This window comes from Misgurnus anguillicaudatus, chromosome 3, assembly GCF_027580225.2.
Source record: "Misgurnus anguillicaudatus chromosome 3, ASM2758022v2, whole genome shotgun sequence".
NCBI lineage: Eukaryota > Metazoa > Chordata > Actinopteri > Cypriniformes > Cobitidae > Misgurnus > Misgurnus anguillicaudatus.
The window spans coordinates 39,277,792-39,296,363 of NC_073339.2; the positions used below are offsets into that span (position 1 = coordinate 39,277,792).

Below are 18,572 nucleotides of genomic sequence, written 5' to 3' on the forward strand. Positions count from 1 at the left end.
GACACAAATGTTATCACAGTAAATAAGAGACAAACAGAAAATTTGAGTTAAAGTACTTAAAACATATTTACAAGACATAATTAATGTGGATCTGACATCTCACGGTACTGTTTGAATAAGTGTGTTAAACTAGTGTCGTGTTGTGTGTGACACAACATAATGTCATGTTTAAAAAGTGAATAATGATTGGTCATTTTATGTCTGTCAGACTTTGGCTTTACATTGAGTGACATTGACTGTCTTTTTTTTTACAAAAATCAAATTTAAGTAATAGATAAATTTAGTGGTCGATTAAAAAGATTTATCAGCCGATGTCGACAAAAGGAAAAATATGGCACGTGCCTTTATGGGATCTTTACGGTATGTGTGTGAATGCATGCACAGATTCCGTAAAATCATTGACAGTGTGATTGAACCAAAACATTTCCTGACAAATCCTGGCCGCATTTTCAGTTTATTTTCCGTAATCTCTGTGTAAAAAGGTCTCCCTCTCTCTCTCTCTGATGTAGGCCATTAATTATACATTTTTCTTCTGATTTGCAGAAACTCTCTGGAAGCCACAAAGCACTTGTGGAGATGCAGGATGATGTTTCTGAGCTCCTGCGCTCAGCTATGAAAGAATACCCCAAGACAAAGGTGCGAGTGCATGTTTGATAGTATGTTGTTCCTGAGACTACACATACTGATACTTTGGATGGTTACGTTATTTGACTCTTTTTTTTGGGCTGGTTATCAGAGTAACCTGGAGGAGATGCAGGCGGTGTTAAATGCCACTGAGATCAGCCTTCACCACCTCACTGCCTTGGTTGACTGTCGGAGTCTACACATGGTATGCGTGTGTTTAAATGTTTTTGTGTGTGTTGTGATCTTGCTGAGATGTAGTATATATTAGAATATTCTCTATTATGATGAAATATATGAAGAGTTTCGTTGCAAAACGAGATAAATCCGTTTTTTTAATTGTTCAGAAATCTCGTTTTTTGGTTGTGCATTCCAATTAAAGCAACACTATGTAGTTTCCATGTAAAAATGACTTACAGCTCCGCCATGTGGTTGAAAAGCGCAACAGTGCCTGGTATCAGACACTCTTCTGCAGGCAGGGGGAGGGGCGGGGCTGTGTTTCCTACCCTCCACCGCCACTTTCAGAGTGTGCTTGTAGCAGCTTGGAGGCTGCTCAGGTTGCAGCAACAGTACAATTTGTCCAGTTAAAAGTTGTTCTATTACTAAAATAATTTTAGAGACATTATTTAAAGGTAAAAAAACTACATAGTGTTGCTTTAATATCAAGATTCAGAGGTCGGCAATTCAATGCAAATGTCAACCTTATCATGAAAAGTAAAGTTTTTTACCCAAAGTTTTCAATCATAATATCTTAGATGGCAATATTTATTGATTTAAATACCCATGCAAAGTCTCAATTAAAGTTTTTAAAGCATTTTTTAAATTATTTTCCATAGTTAAGTAAGCACAAATTTCAGAATTGTCACATCCATAACGGAGAAATGTCATGTCCATACCATGCTTTTTTCTCATAAATGCACATACAATAAAAATAAAACTTAAAATTTGAAAGGTTCTTTGATGAGCCTTCTTCATTTATTGGGTTATTGGATGATTCTCACGAAAACTTGGTTTTAAAAATGTCAAGCATGAAAATGTAAAAATTGCTTAAATTTACTTTTTTCCCACCAGACATTGAAAAACAAAGTCTGGAGTAAATGGGAACATTAATTTAATAACTTTTACTTATCATTTAACACTTTTTGTAACATTTGTCCTAAAGAAATCTCATTACCGCAACAGTCAGAAAACATCAACACTGACATATTTTCAAAATGACATGACAAACCTGAAAGAACATAATTTGGAGATTCTGCACATGCATTTAAAATCAAAGTATTATGCTTCTATTAATTAAATTAACATTTAATAAGCATCTGTTGCGGTAATGATAATCAAAATGTCGTGTAAGCAGACAAGACAATATTTCAAATTATCTGTAAAAAAATGATCGTACCTGGTAGCCATCTTGAAGTAACTGGTCCATGTGCTTGGTCACTCAAAATCAAACTTTATTAAAATTCTGTATGTGTGCTTAAACTGTTCTCAAAAAGTGTTGCGGAGGATGAGAACATCAGGCATGGACACATCATTTCCCTTATTTTTCTTCATTATTATTATACATGAATATTCAGTAAATATTTTTTCTGTCATCTAAAGTAGTCTAGCAAAACATCCATTTATTTTTTTTCTTAATATTTTTGTGTTAATTTGATTAAATTACAACATAACGCATGTTCAAACACAGCCGGACACATTGCGGTAATGAGAATTTCAGCAGAAAATGAGATAATTTCCAATTATAAATTCTTATGTTGAAATCACACATTGTGCAAGGTAGAACACAGTATTGTGTTAATTCTGATGCTTTTTAATGTTACTATATTACACATTTTAAAGTTAAATTCATTAGTGCCGTGGTGTTTCAATGGTTTCGTGAGAATCACCCAATTATTGCTTGTGGTTTGTGCATTTTGGCACAAAGCATGTTGTCTCCTAAAAACTTGATATTTTCCTAATGTCTGGAGTCTGGACTCATACAGTAAATTGGTAATAAATGTATTCTCTGTGAATTTATATTTTATGTTTTGACTGCAAATGTCTCATCCATAACGCTGGAATTGCTCAAGTGTCTCTTGTGCCGCTTTAATTTGTTGCACTATAAAGCAATGATGGACTGTTCATATCTTTCCTTTTTTACAGGACTATGTGCAGGCTCTGACTGGACTGTGTTATGATGGGGTCGAGGGGCTAATTTATCTGGTCCTGTTCTCATTCGTCACCGCCCTGATGTTTAGCTCCATCGTTTGCAGCGTGCCTCATACCTGGCAGGGCAAGAGGTGAGAGGGCAGAGGTCAAACTGCTGTGCCAATCAAGACGGGCAAAATGTGGAGGAGGCTATTTTGTTTTTCTGAACTTACTACTTACCAAAATACACCAACATTAACAAATTTTAAATTGCGCTTCATTAATCTGTTATATTAAGCAAAGTTAGGGAGAATTGACTGCCACTGTCTGACACACGTGTATTCAACGCTTTAGTTTTCACATCTGCCCCCTCTGTTTTCTCACATTAATCATCTTCTCATGACTGTTTGTAGCTTCGGTTGTCTTGTCGTGGATGTTCATTCCTCTTTGTGTAATAGATTTGGAAAACCCACTGCCTCATAGTAGAAAATCTTCCCTTTATATGTGTGAAACACAAACTTGCTCTATACAGTAGCAGTCTGGAGCCTCAAATTGTGTTTTGGTCTTCATTTACAACAATAGTACATTTTTCAAAGAGCAAATTACTGCAGAGCTATTTGATAGAGGTAGTTGACTTATGGCATGACATCGTCTGCATGCGTGCTCGTGTTAGCGCGTGTCTTTCTACGCGAAGAGAGAACAAAGAGACCCTATTCCAAATTCTGTGCTTAGGCAAACTGAAATTTCCGTGGACTATGCTGCCTCCCTCTGGACGACATGGAAAAATACAGATATTGACATGCATTTGTGAAACAAATTTTGGTGATATGCAGCAAAGCTGGTCACACTTGCACTGGGCAAAGTCGTATGGAAATCATGGTTTCGAAGTTAGCGGTTATATATACAACATACTGTAGTGTACCTGAATAAAAGTGGAATCCAAATCTACACTTTTTCTCAACTTTTTCTTTCCTTTTTTGTTTCTTTAGAAATATTTTATCTTTTTATTTTTCAAATCTGATTCATAGTGATTTATGTTTATTAATTTAGTGTTCAATGGTTACTGGACGATCCATTGGACATTCCACGCCCGTTTTTATGCGTATCAAAGTCCCTTTTAAAATCAAGACATGGCAGCAAGAGTTTATTATATATTAGATAAAATGATTAAACTTTGTATATAACAAGTGTTGCATTTCATGGATGAATGATTTGAAGATTTCATAAAAGCTGCAAATTAAATTTAATGCAGTGCTGAACATAAAATTTAAAGGGATAGTTCACCCAAAACTGAAAATTCTGTCATCATTTACTTCTCACTCTTATGTTATTACAAACCTGTAAAAAAATTTTTTGTTCTGATGAACTCAAATAAAGAGATTTTGAGGAATGTTTGTAGCCAAACTGATCAAAGGCCCCACTGATTTCCATAGTAGGAAAAAGAATACTATGGAAGTCAATGGGGGTTCTGATCGGTTTGGTTACAAACATTCCTCAAAATATCTTCCTTTGTGTTCATTAAAACAAAGACATTTATACAGGTTCAGTAGCGGAATGGCAATTGGGAGAGTCGGGACGAGTGTTTTGAGGCTGCGAGGGCCGGTCTGATAATAGTTATACATTGCGAGTTACATAGCAACCCCGTCTGGCGTTGGTCAAATTGTGCAGCCTCGCTGCTCAACACAGTATATAAAAGTGCTCAACCCGTTTGGCAGGTCCAACCATGTCTAGGATTTTCAAAAATATAGGGGGATCAGTGAGCGGCCCCTCCCCAAATGGCATATTCGATGTAAAAAGACGGCGAACGCTTGTTTTTTGCAGTACGTATGCAGTCGGATCCGTCAAGCACCCGTTGTGCTTTTTACACACTCCGTCTTTATTATAGCGCATAAACAATATAATAAAGAATCCTTTTTTCACAAAAAAATATACTTAAGATATTTTTTGATAGACCAGCCTGGTGGTCAGGACATAAATGGATCAAATCATCAGATTTGCAAAGGTTTATTTATCTCCACATATATCATAAATAAAAATTAGCAGAGTAACTTTGCAGTATACCACATTATATATTTCCTACTATGTGATTTCCATTTTATAGATGAGAGTATTCAACGGCAATAAACGTCTCGTATGGCAAAAACTATCCTCACAACATTATTATTTCTCAAAACTTTGACAAAATGATTTTTAAAGGAACTGTATTCTTACAGTTATTCAAAGATGCACACATTAATCCGCATATGATTTGAATATTAGACGAGACTCTCGTCTAATATTCAAATCATATGCGGAGACTATTAATATAACGACAATGAATGTCTCATATGGCAATAAATATCCACACATAACTTACATAACATAACAGCATAATGAAATCAATAAACAGACAAAGAGGCAGAGTTGAAATGTAAATTGTATTATTATTACCGGAAAAACAGCAATATTACTGAAATAAACTCTGAGGTAAATGGGCCAAACAAGCTGTTAACCGCACTAACAAGTCTAAATAAGCAATAAAAGTGGAAAAAAACATTATTATCTCTTAAAACTTTATATGACAAAACTTATATTTAAAGGAAATGTATTCTTACAGCTATTCAAAGATGCACAAATTATTCCATATATAATTTCCTATATTTTAAGAGCACGTTTGTCTCTGGCCTCGCTCTGTTATGTAATAGCTGATTGGCATTTTTTTTGGCAGATTGATTACAATTTGTATTACCCTAGTTATACTACAAATACCATGATTATGTTTTTTTTTTTTTTTGACCACGAGGGCGGGTGGTCTACAAAATTTCAAGATAGATTTTTTTGGTTCCACTCCACCCCTGTTCAGGTTAGAAACAACTTAAGAGTGAGTAAATTATGACAGAATTTTCCCTTTAAGGATAGTTTTAATTATTTATGAGTACTAAATAGTAATATATCCACTCCGAGTCATGAAAATTCCAACAAGACAGGTTATCCAATACAATTATTATCTAGCTTCACCCTGTATAAGGCTTATTTATTATTTATCTGAAAGGATATGAATGGGTGATTCTCACGAAAACTTGGTTTTAAAAATGTCAAGCATGAAAATGTAAAAAGTGCTTAAATTTACTTTTTCAAAGTCTGGAGTAAATGGGAACATTAATTTAAAAACTTTTACTTATCATTTAACACTTTTTGTAACATAATTTTAAAAAATTGTCCTAAAAAATCTCATTACCGCAACAGTCAGAAAACATCAACACTGACATATTTTCAAAATGACATGACAAACCTGAAAGAACATAATTTGGAGATTCTGCACATGCATTTAAAATCAAAGTATTATGCTTCTATTAATTAAATTAACATTTAATAAGCATCTGTTGCGGTAATGATAATCAAAATGTCGTGTAAGCATTCTGACAAGACAATATTTCAAATTAACTGTAAAAAAAATGATCTTACCTGGTAGCCATCTTGAAGTAACTGGTCCATGTGCTTGGTCACTCAAAATCAAACTTTATTAAAATTCTGTATGTGTGCTTAAATTGTTCTCAAAAAGTGTTGCGGAGGATGAGAACATGAGGCATGGACACATCATTTTCCAAATTTTTCTTCATTATTATTAAACATGAATATTCAGTAATATTTTTTCTGTCATCTAAAGTAGTCTAGCAAAACATCCATTTATTTTTTTCCTTAATATTTTTGTGTTAATTTGATTAAATTACAACATAACGCATGTTCAAACACAGCCGGACAAATTGCGGTAATGAGAATTTCAGCAGAAAATAAGATAAAATTTACAATTATAAATTCTTATGTTAAAATCACACATTGTGCAAGGTAGAACACAGTATTGTGTTAATTCTGATGCTTTTTAATGTTACTATATTACACATTTTAAAGCTAAAATCATTAGTGCCGTGGTGTTTCAATGGTTTCGTGAGAATCACCCGAATAGTCCATAAAGGATTATAGTTGTAGAGAAATCTCAAAACAACTTCCCCTATGTCATGTATTTTAACAGATTAAATATTAGGATATTAGTCACATAAGGAACGGCAAAAAAATTGTTCACCAAGTGTATCGAAAAGATCTTTTTGCCCTCCCCTCTGACCCGGGGCCGCGTGTTTGACCTGTGCTAATTTGTCTGAAGGTCTGAGGAGGAGGATGCCGATGAGACTTCGGGCACCCTCGGCTCGCGAGCGCCGCACGATAACCTGTACCGCGTGCACATGCCTAGCCTGTACAGCTGTGGCAGCAGCACCTACGGCAGCGAGGCTAGCCTCCCCGCTGCGGCACATACTGTCAGCAACGCACCAGTCACTGAGTACATGTGAGTGTAGTCACACTAACCTTATCCTAATGCATGGGCTGAATATTAAGGGCCGTTACCGGATTACTATTACTTTTCGCGATAATCTGGGTTACATTTCCTGTAGGGTAGACTCGCTAGTGTATGTTACTGCATGGGCTTTATTTACTGTATTATAGGTTTAAGGTCATGATAATATTGCATGGGTTTTTATTATAATTAAGTTATTATTTATAGAGTAAGTCATTGTTTGGCGTATAGAAACGGCATGGATATAGCACGTTTAAAATAGCTACTTCTACTCTATGATAGATAATGTCCCTGCTGAAAAAACAGCATAGCCAGTATTGTAAAGATGTTTTTGGATACTGATCTACAGTGTCCCAGCAGGCTAAACTAGGAGTATTTTGCTGATGAACAACATGGCTATGCTGGTCCACCAGCTTGGACCAGTATGAAAGCTGGTCTAAACTGGTCTTTTCAGCAGGACAGACAATATCTTTTGTTCCTCCGATAGTGGATATGTGCATAGTGGTATCTCTTCGCGCACGCTCCTACCCTGCAAATCTTAAAGAGTTTAGTGGATCTCGGATATGCCGTGTGGTGTGGAAATTCCTCCCATGAAGAAGGAGTCAGAGTAACTGGTGTCTCGTTTGTAACGCAGGAGCCAGAACGCTAACTTTCAGACCCCTCGATGCGAGAACACGCCACTCATTGGCAGAGAATCCCCCCCACCGTCAGTAAGTGCACAAGCACACTTACACAAGCACGCATGCATCTTCATCATCAGGCGTTATTTAGTGCAGTCACACGAATAGTTTTGTAATTGAATAAATGGCACAGCTGTTCCTGAAACCCTGCCCGGTGCTTAACTTAAAAACCGAATGTTTTTGTCTCATACAGATGAATATGTAACAGTATTAATATGATTATAACTCAAAACGTTGCTATAGTTTTTTTTTTTTAATACATCAACTGACATTGCAAACCCCAACACACACACATGCACATTTTCGATGGTCATTTTGGCAGCCTGTATGCGGCAAATCGTTTTTGCAGAATTCATTTCAAGGTGGGATGGCACTGGCCAATCCTACTTTTGTCTTAAAGGAACAGTTCACCTTTTAAAATGCATTAAAAAATGTTTTTCCTAAATATGTATGCTTTTATTTTTTCAGTGGAACACAAAAGGAGAATTTTAGTAGCTTGCCTTTAATACGATTGTCTAAATGGGGACAAGCATGCACCAAAATATGACACAATGCATTTCCCAAATCTTTTGAAACTAAATGCTAAACATAGAAAATTTTGATGTCATTATTTACTGAATACAGGGTTCCCACTGGTTCTTGAAATCCTTTGAAAATATACATACATAGATACAGGTCATTGAAAGTGCTTTAATCTATTTTATGCAAGAAGTTTTCTGGGTAAAAAATCCATATTATTCCCTGTGAAGTGTAGGATAATATCATGAAAATTCGAGTTTGCGTGCTAAACAGTTCGCTTTAAATGCTTATATATTCTGTATGCGAATGTTGATTCATACCAAAATGCTTTTTTGCATAATTGTGTTCGACACATGAAACATCCCGGGTTACATATGTAATTGTTCCCTGAGAAGGGAACAAGATGCTTCTTCCTGTGTCCCTGTAACGCCGTCTTTGGCAATATTTCAGATAGCGATATACTTCCTGGCTCCAGCATCACCCTGTCTTGAAAAAACGTCAAAAAACTGTCACCGAAGTGACGCAGCGCGAGTTCCCTCAAAAGGGAACTGTAACAATGTATCTTAAAAGGTAACACACTGTAACCTTGCTCTGACCTGAAATGTGTCCCCACATTAGTCCTTGAATTTGAGGGTATTGGACCTGGAAAGTCCTTGAAAGGTCCTTGAATATGAAGTTAACTAAGGTGTGGGAACCCTGTGAATAATTCCACCATAGACTGTAAGTCTGTCATCATTAAAGGCGGGGTCCATGATTTTTGAAAAACACATCGGAAAAGGGAGTCGACCGAGTACCAAAACACCCTTGTAGCCAATCAGCAGTAAGGGGCGTGTCTACTAACCGACATAGTTTCCTGGGTTGCATATGTGTTGGGCGGGTCTATCAAAAGAAGGTCCAGATTCTATTGGGGTAGGGGCGTGTTTGTTTAAGTGATTTCAAATGTCAACATTGGCTTTCAGAGATCATGCACCCCACCTTTAATGGGCACATATTATGCAAAATCCACTTTTTCAAGATGTTTGGACATAAATATATGTTGACAGCTTGTGAACACAACACCCCTACAATGGAAAATTTTCCCCCTCTCTTTCTTTTCAATCCCCAAACCAGTCTCTTTAGACATGCTGTTTTGATTATTTTGTTAATGTGACATCACACTGATAAAGCCCTGCTAACAATAAAGGCACTAACAATGTTAGTGCATTGTAACGCTAATGCGGCTAAAGACATTTATTCACAATATATATATATTAATACCAAATAATGCTGCGTTCACACCAGCTGCGGTAGAGGCGTCAAGCGCGAGTGATTTCAATGTTAAGTCAATGTGAAGACGCGTTGACGGCGCGGGTCTGGAAGTCTCGCTGGGCGAATGTTGCCGTGGCCAAAATTTTAACGTTGGCAAAAAAACGCGCCGCGTTAACCAATCAGGAGCTTGCTCTAGTAGTGACGTGATTACAGGAAGATAGCGGAGTCTCAGCGGAGTCGCAGAAGCCCCTCCAATGACGCGAATTTCCGCTTGAATGTCTCGATGACTAGAATTTCACGCGCGAATGAAGCGAGTAAACTCAAAATGTTCAGGCGGCAAACTAGACGCGGTAGACGCAAATATGGCGCCTCAAACGCGGCTGGTGTGAACTCACCTTAAGAAGTCAAGTCTTGGTCCTCATTCACACCCATTCACATTTTATGTTCTCAGAAAGTCTTTAGTCATAGTCATAGTAAATTTTATTGTCATTCTACTGTATACATGTATACAGTTGAACGAAATTTGTTTCATACAGATCCGTGTTCAGCCATATACAAATATATATAACACCACCACCTGATACACACAATACATACCAACAGTAACTCATACTGTTTAAACGGTAAATTATTTTTTATTTTTGGGTGACTTGTTCCTTTAAGGCATATTCTGAGATGACATTCAGTTTGTTTTATATAAGCCCTCCCCCCACTAAACTAAAATGGTAAAAAGGGTTCTGCAGAATCCTGGAGTTTGCATGACGATTGCATGTTGAGTCTATGGCAAGAATGCTTCTCCTGATTACATGCAGTGAATAGGGGAGCATGGTTCTCTCTGGGATCATGGTGGCTCCTTCAGTTGACTTGGCATGTGAGGGCATCCTTTATCCTTTCATAGGTTTGAGGTAATAAAGTGGTAACACATAGAACTCTAATGTAATGAGTTGCTTTCCTTTCGTTTTTGTGTTTACGGGTCCTGGACGTGACACGCATGCGTTTTTCAACCTCCAGACTGGAGAGACCGAACAAGAAACCTTGTTACTTTAAAGGATTTACTGGAGTTCGATTTTGAATGTCTTGGTCCTGGATGCGGTGCCTGTTTATGCTGGAATTGAAATTGCCTATATATTATGGATTTGTCTCTCCTTTTCTGGATTTTCTTATTCAAAATATGCATGAATTTGTCTACCTTACAAATCTGAAAACTAACATCCCTCATGCATGTCCCTTGTAATATGTCTGTCAACATTATAACCCCAATCCCAAAACAGCTGCTAACAATCTCCCATATACACTAAAAATAAAGGTGCATCACGATCCCATAGAAGAATCATTTTTGGCTAAATGGTTCCATAAAGAACTTTTAACCCCTTTCTGTTTCACAAAAGTTTTATTAGATTATAAAAAAAAGACTATTTTATGAGCCTTTGATTGAATGGTTCTTTGGGAACCAAAAATGGTTCTTTTAAGCACCTGCATTCTCTGTGTCTATCTGCGTAAATAGTCATTGCCATCCACTGCTGTTTTTTCTGTTTGTCATAATGTCAGATTTTCTCCTTGCTGGCAGGGAAAATTTTATATTTCACAATTATACGAATTAATCACATAATTATGCTGTGCATCATCATAATAACTTGGCTTCAAAAATCATCAGGCTGTCCAAATGACTGTCAGTTTGTCTTTTTCTGTCTTATCCATGTGAGTTAGCGAAAGCGACAGGGTGAGGTCATATTTATATGTGCTTCATTTAATTCATAACTGAGTCCCAATTTTAGTAAAAAAGTAATTTTGCTCAATCACTTGAATATTTTGTATCGTTAAATTTTACATGACAAAAACGCAAAACTTTGCAGTATGACATAATGGTGTTTTACACTCTCCTGTCCCGTTTTTGTCCTCTTTTGCAGTACACCTCAAGCATGAGAGCTAAATATCTGGCAACCAGTCACCCGGACCCATCCAGGCCATCGGAATCCCAGAACGGCCTGGAACCCAGCATCCGACCAGAATTAAGCAGCCGCTCCGCTCCTAACAGCCGACCAAATTCAGTTATCCACCGACCCCACTCCGCCATCCATTAACCACCCTCAAGTGAAAAAAGCGACATCATTCAGAAACGCAAAGCAACTACCTGTTATCAAATCCACCAGTATGAAGTTTGTCTCCAGAGATTTTTCTTCTCTTGGTTTACTTTAACCTCAATCCTCAGTTTTCTGGTTTAGGCAAACAAACATACTTGATCCGGCACTGCTTTGGCAGGATTGATCCTGCCAAATGTTCAACCAAACTGCCATTTTTACTTCCCTAATTTCACACAGTGTATCACAGCAACTAAACTGCCCTCTTTTGGAGGACTCGTCTCTGTTGTCCGCACAGTAAATGTCATATTACCCTTACAGAGTCTCTCAGGGCAGCCATATTGGCAAGGACTGCAGGTCCACATTATCACAGCAGGATGGTTTATATAACATTGTCGTTTTTAAACTTTTCCTAGTAGGCAAGAAATGTCACTATGACGTTTGATTTTATGATGGTTTTATATTTTTAGGTGTTTTTCGAAATTACGACACTGATAATATAGTTTGAAATAGCTTTAAAAGTGCAGCCTTTGTGCTTTCTCTGCAGTTCCTGGCAATATGGCAGCATTCGTCTTATCTTACAGATTTCCATGACTACTATTTGAAAAAATTGTTCTGTCAAGAATGAATATTTCATCATCATTTACTCATCCTTGCATCATTCGACGCAAAACGGGGTATTTATTTACCTGAATGTCTAAGCCATACTGTAAAAAAAAGTGGACGACGTGTCTCCATGGTAAAAAATGAGGCCAAAATATTTCAGAATTGGCTGCTGACATCTTGCACCAATGACGTTATTTGGAGTCTGCGCAGTAGTGATCGTGAGGTGGAGCTGCTGTATCAAGGCCCCGCCCAATTTCCTGGTTTGACTCAAACACAAATCAAGTCATCACATCCCATTTAATAACACACTTCAACCAAACTTATTAGAAAAGGACATCAACATAATAGGAAATAACTAAAATTTAGTGTAATTTGATTAAGTTTGGCTCACGTCCCATTCGTTCACATGGAGAGGGCAAGGATTATAACCTATACTGCAGCCAGCCACCAGGGGGCGAACTAAACGTTTTCCATCACATTTTAGGATGTCCTTTTACCCTACAATGAAAGTCGATGGGGACCAGCCATGGTCACCATTCACTTTCTGTATAAGGTTACATTCAATGAACTACATACTGTAAGGATAAGTAAATGAAGACAGAAATGTCATGATTGTGTCAATTATTTCTTTACTAGTTTACAAATGTTAACAAATGAATAAGGTGCCGCAGGGATGACGTATTTTCGTAGTCAAAACCCGGAAGCGAGTTAGCATTTTAGCACTTCCGGTTACATCATACCGAAGTCAATGGGGTTTTGATTTAAACTTTTAAAAATATATATTTTTTGGTTTTATCACGTTTTATTCTACAACATAAAACACACCAGTAATACGCCCACTTTTTTTAGCTTTTAATTTCGTCAAAGAACTGACTGTGCGTTCACACCAGACGCGGAAGAGGCGCTTTTCATGCGTAGTTGGACGCTTGAACATTTTGAGTTTACTCACTTCATTTTGTGCATGAAATTCTAGTCATTCGAGACATTCACGCGTAAATTCGGATCATGGGAGGGGCTTATATAGCTCAAATTGAGTAAACTTACCAGATTGTTTAACCTCCTCACTCTTTCAAACAAGATTCTTTTAATTCCTGTAAAAGTACGAAGATATCTTGTGTAGTGATGATTATTGTCCTCCATTGTTGTTTTGTTTTTCTGCCTCCGCTTGCTTCCTGTAATCACGTCACTGCTAGAGCAAGCTCCTGATTGTTAAACGCGGCGCGAAAATCCGCCAAAGTTCAGATTTTTCAACTCACGTGGATCCCGCGGCAATGCTCAATTCACACGTGTTTCACACCTTCCACGCTTACCGCGCCGCGTTTTTGCATTGACTTAACATGTAAATCACTTGCGCTTGCTGCCTCTTCCGCGTCTGGTGTGAACGCACCATTAGATTAAAAAATTTATAAAAGTTGTGAAGATTGTCCTATTGGACAAAACGTTGATGTGTATAACTAATGAACTTTTTAAGCTTATTTCTTTTTTGGACTTTTTGGCTAGAGAACCAGTGTCCTCTAACTTCTGGGTTGGCCTCCAAAATACGTCATCCATGTGGCACTCTATTGAGTCACATTCTAACACTGTGGCTCAACAAATTGTCCTGTCATATAAGGCCACTGTTTGTATTTACAATGTAATCTACGGTTTACCACAGTGTGAATTGACAGCCATCGAGCCGTTGAGCCATTACGCACATTCGGTATCTTAATCTATAAGGGAAACAATTGCACAGTACACTTTCCGGTCGTGTTCATGTGCGTGGTGTGTTTGCCTTTTACAGATGACACAAATCTCAAGCTCTGCTTTTTGTAAATAATAAGTGTTTTTATACGTAAAAAAATGTTAACAATACAAACTCAGTGCACTACTTATCTTCTGTGTAACAGTGCAGTGCGACATTTGCCGTGGCTTAAAGCTGCAGTAAAGAATACTTGTAAAGCCTGGAGTATAGTTCGTTTTTTATGTGTACGTGAGCGTACGCGCAAAGCATAGTTTATTTGGCTCATACTCGTACACAGACGTTCGACGCATGTGCATTGCGACAAATTCTAATGCCTGTCCTGGCCTACATAATACATATTCTTGTACATGTGCGACCAATTTGTACAAAGTATGCGCATACTATTTTGATCACGAAATTTGCGCCGCGCGCACTTTATGCTGAGCCTTGCGTACGCATGAAAACGGGACTATACTTCAGGCTTAAAGGAATAGTCTACTCATTTTCAATGTTGAAGTGTGTTATTGCCTTGGCTGGGAATTGTTGATACATCCCTCTGTCATCTGTGTGCGTGCGCGTGGGCGCTGGAGCGCGCTGCGACGCTTCGATGGCATTTGGCTTGGCCCCATTCATTCAATGGTGCCATTTAGAGATAAAGTTAGAAGTGACCAAACACATCAACGTTTTTCCTGTTTGGGACGAGTGGTTGTACGAGCGGGTTTGGTGGTGCAGGGTGAAGCGTGGCGTTTTTCTGGGCGGATTTAGAGGAGGAACTGTGTTTTGTGGCGTGGTGGCGCTTTTGGGAGTACTTCGACTCGCCTGAAAAGTCCGCTCCCCTTCTCACTCTCATAATGGGAGAGGGAGGGTGTTACTGCGCCGAGTCGAAGTACTCCCAAGGGTGCTATTGCGCCATAGAATGTGGTTCCTCTTTTGAATCCGCTTGGAAAAACGCTGCGTTTTGTTTTGTGCCACCGGACTTGCGGTATGGCTGCTCGTCTTAAATGGGAAAAATGTTGATGTGTTTGGTCGCTTCTGGCTTTGTCTCTGGGTGGTGCCATTGAATGAATGGGGCTGGGCTGGGTGCTGTCGAGGCGTCGCGGCGCGCTCCGGCTCTTGCGTGCGCGCGCACAGATGATGGAGGGATGTAGAAACGGTTCTTGGTTGGGGTAATAACATATTTTAATATTGAAAATGAGTAGACTATTCCTTTAAGAAACCTGAAAAAAGTGGTCGATGACTTCTGTGATAAAATAACAGTACATGTTTTGTAGACATAACACTTGAATTCGTGGGTGCTTGTGTGTATGTGCACACTCTAAATGTGAACATTTCTAATGGGGGAAAATTTGCTGAGAGGAATGAAGGGATAAATGGACAAATAGAGAAATACTTCCCCACATGTAAATCTTTTTTTTATGTTGTTCAGACTTAGTGACTGGGATTTATTTAGTTTCATTTTGTTAGACTTTTGATGGATTCAGATTGGGAATAAGATTTGATTTTCACCACGATCAGCCTTTATTCTTGTTACGTTCATGGGGAAACGCTTCTCTCGGGTATGGATGAACGTTTAATATGGACGAAGACATCGGGATCTGGATGCCTGACACTAACAGGACTTGCAATTTGCCTCTTAGACAAAATAATATGGAGGATGAAAAACTGAAATAGAGCAAACTTCCTCCTTGTCATGCAGTCACTAGTAAGACTTGTGTGGATGTAGTGTAAGATAACCTAGCTGTCTTTACCAAGTGCAGTATTGTTGGTTTCATTTACTTGCATCCAGTGTCATAAATCTGACAAAACAGTGTTTGAAACATGCATAAGATATGGTATTTAATGCCACTATCAAAACATCAAACCTTTATTCTTGAACTTTATGGATTAATTTGTATAACAGTATTATGAATAATATCATAAATTACATTAGCAGGTAGAAATGTCATTAGGAAATGTCATGTGAAATCTTTTATGCTGACTTTGTGACACCCTCAGTCAATTGAGGTTGTGTGTTTGTGAATTATTGTGGTACAAAAGTGGATGCAGTGTTCGGATGCCAACAGGAAAGGGCTTGTGTCCCTTACCGTCAAAACGTACACATATACAGACACTTTTTGATGTAGTGTGCAGCCACCTAAATTACATTACTAGGAAAACACTCGTGCACAAAAGCATAGTAAAAATAAAGCAATGCAAGTTTTAGACAAACACAGAACACTAACTAAAAACTTGTTTTACACACAGAAAACATTAGTGGCTAAACTGCTATATAATGATTTTTGTAATTACATGGTTTAAGCCACTAACCATCTTATAGACAATCCAGATGTTCGGATCTATGATTCTGTACCATACGATGCCATTGCATGACAAAAGGAAAACGAGAAAGAATTAATCTGCCTTTCTTAACATTTTCATACGGTATCCTTTCGTTCTCTAAATGTACACATTTTTAAATTCTATAGCTTTTCTTGTTGTATAGATCATAACAAATAAACCTACTCACTCCTTTCTAAATGTGAATAAGAACGATTCGTCATAAATTGATGTTTTGATAACAATTCTTATGGATTTTTCATGTTTTTTATGTTTTTTCATTTGTGATTAAGATGTTGTACATGTCAGAAAATTGATTTTCTGAGCCTGGATTCAATGTTTTAATAATATATTAAAATGAACTTATCTGGTGCAGGGTGTTGAGCATCAGTGCCTGAAGACGGGGAAAAAAATCACTTTAAAAACAAAACGTTTGGTCCTTAAATTTTAATGCTTACAATAGGAAATAAGCTATGAGCGTATGCCAAAGTTCTTGAAGAGAATTTGTACACATGTTTGTTTGAAAACTGCATGAATCTGTAAGTGGGCCCACATTTAAAAATAGGCCATGTTGAAGTATACAACATCAAAAATATGCAGTTGGGCTGTTAATAAACTACTATATGTTTCAATGCCATAGAGAAATAGTCTAAACTTGTCTGTTGTTTCTCGAATGCTGTTGTATTATTACAAAATATGCACTACAACATTGAAGTTGCTAAGAATTGTATTAGTGTCCCTAATGCTGTGCATTGATTTTGTATTAAGGCAACAGTTCACACCAAAATGAAAATTCTATTATCATATCCCACTTTTGTCAAACCTGTGTTTTTCCACGGAGTGCACAACTATACAACCATAGATATGTATAAAGGCTAGATGTCTCGCCCGCGCTGCTGGCCAATTAAGTGGAACGTCCCCATTTAGCGGCCATCTTACCACAGGCAGCTCGCTCACTCGTAGCATTGAGTTTTAATGGTGAAGGTACTTTTAAATGACCATAACTTGCTTAATTTTCTACCGATTTTCAAACGGTTTGGTTTGTTATAAACGTCAAAGATGTTCCTATGACACTGAATACTTGTACAAAAGAGAAAAAAAATCATGAAACATGTTAAATCATCCATAATTATAGCCACGTTAATAACGTTTGTAAGAAACCAAACAGTTTAAAAATTGGTAGAAAATGTATCAAGTTATGGTCATTTAAAAGTACCTGAACCATAAAAACTCAATGCCACGAGTGAGCGAGCCGCCCGCGGCAAGATGGCCGCCAGGTGATGACGTTAGAGACTCCGCCGTAAGACATCCGTCTTTATACATATCTATGTATACAAGTTATTGAGCATAATGTCGAATTTATCTTATACAATTTTCTATTAAAAATCTTAAAAACATTTTTTACTAAATTCTACTGCATCCAAAGGACCATACACAAATTTACCTGTAGCCTATTATATTAACAAAAAATAATCGTATTAAAGTCGATACTTTACATCATTTTAGAAATATAGGCCAGCATATATGTTGTGTTTTGGTGCTGGTTTGCTGGTGACCACCAGCTAAACCAGCACCAAACCAGCATGGGAATTATGCTGTTTTTTAGCAGGGTAATAATCTTTTAGGGGCCATCTGGCTAAAATTTTAGAAATCACTTTTTAAAACAAGTTAGCTCTTAAACATAACTGACTTTAAAGGCGGAGTGCACAATGTTTGAAAGCCAATGTTGATATTTGAAATCACCTAAACAAACACGCCCCTACCCCAATAGAATCTGGACCTTCTTTTAAAAGACCCGCCCCACACATACGCAACCCGGCAAGGATGTCAGTTAGTAGACACGCATCTTACTGCTGATTGGCTATAAGTGTGTTTTGGTAGTCGGCCCGTCTCCTTATCCAAAGTGTTTTTCAAACATTGTGCACTCCGCCTTTAAAATGTTTTTGCGTCTTACCATAACATCAATATAACTTTACCACATTATAGGCGCGTATGCATATATGGGTATTTATTTATTTATTTGTTTATTTGTCAGGGACAATGCAGAGAGGCACATTGTAACAGGTTACAATAACTTAAACAGATGTGTTGCACACAGGGTTTCTAGCCAAAGCTATTTTGCAACCCCTGTCCCTGGTTATCACCACCACCAATAAAACCAAAGACAAACATCAGAAACAACAATAAAACATTAAAAATTACAATTAATAAAATCACAGTGACATGATCAGTGATCGCAGATTTGGTTTTGTTTCAGCCAGTATTTCACCTTTTCATTAAATGGTTTCAAATTTGTTTCTGTTTTTATTTCTGTTGGTAGGGTATTCCAT

At 37.5% G+C, this 18,572-nt stretch overlaps 1 protein-coding gene across 2 annotated transcripts in view; it reads left to right on the top strand.

Moving 5' to 3' along the window:
* Positions 1-16,887, top strand: part of ttyh3b (tweety family member 3b) — a 51,217-nt gene extending 34,330 nt beyond the window's left edge. Inside the window, exons 10-15 of one of the 2 annotated variants that reach the window (XM_055205876.2) lie at positions 544-636; positions 737-829; positions 2,764-2,900; positions 6,887-7,066; positions 7,710-7,785; positions 11,430-16,887. In XM_055205876.2, the coding sequence (XP_055061851.2) occupies positions 544-636; positions 737-829; positions 2,764-2,900; positions 6,887-7,066; positions 7,710-7,785; positions 11,430-11,603 (753 nt within the window). In that variant the 3' untranslated portion in view covers positions 11,604-16,887. The remainder of the gene's footprint in view (positions 1-543; positions 637-736; positions 830-2,763; positions 2,901-6,886; positions 7,067-7,709; positions 7,786-11,429) is intronic. The other variant, XM_055205877.2, reaches the window with a different exon arrangement.
* Positions 16,888-18,572: the final 1,685 nt, after the last annotated feature.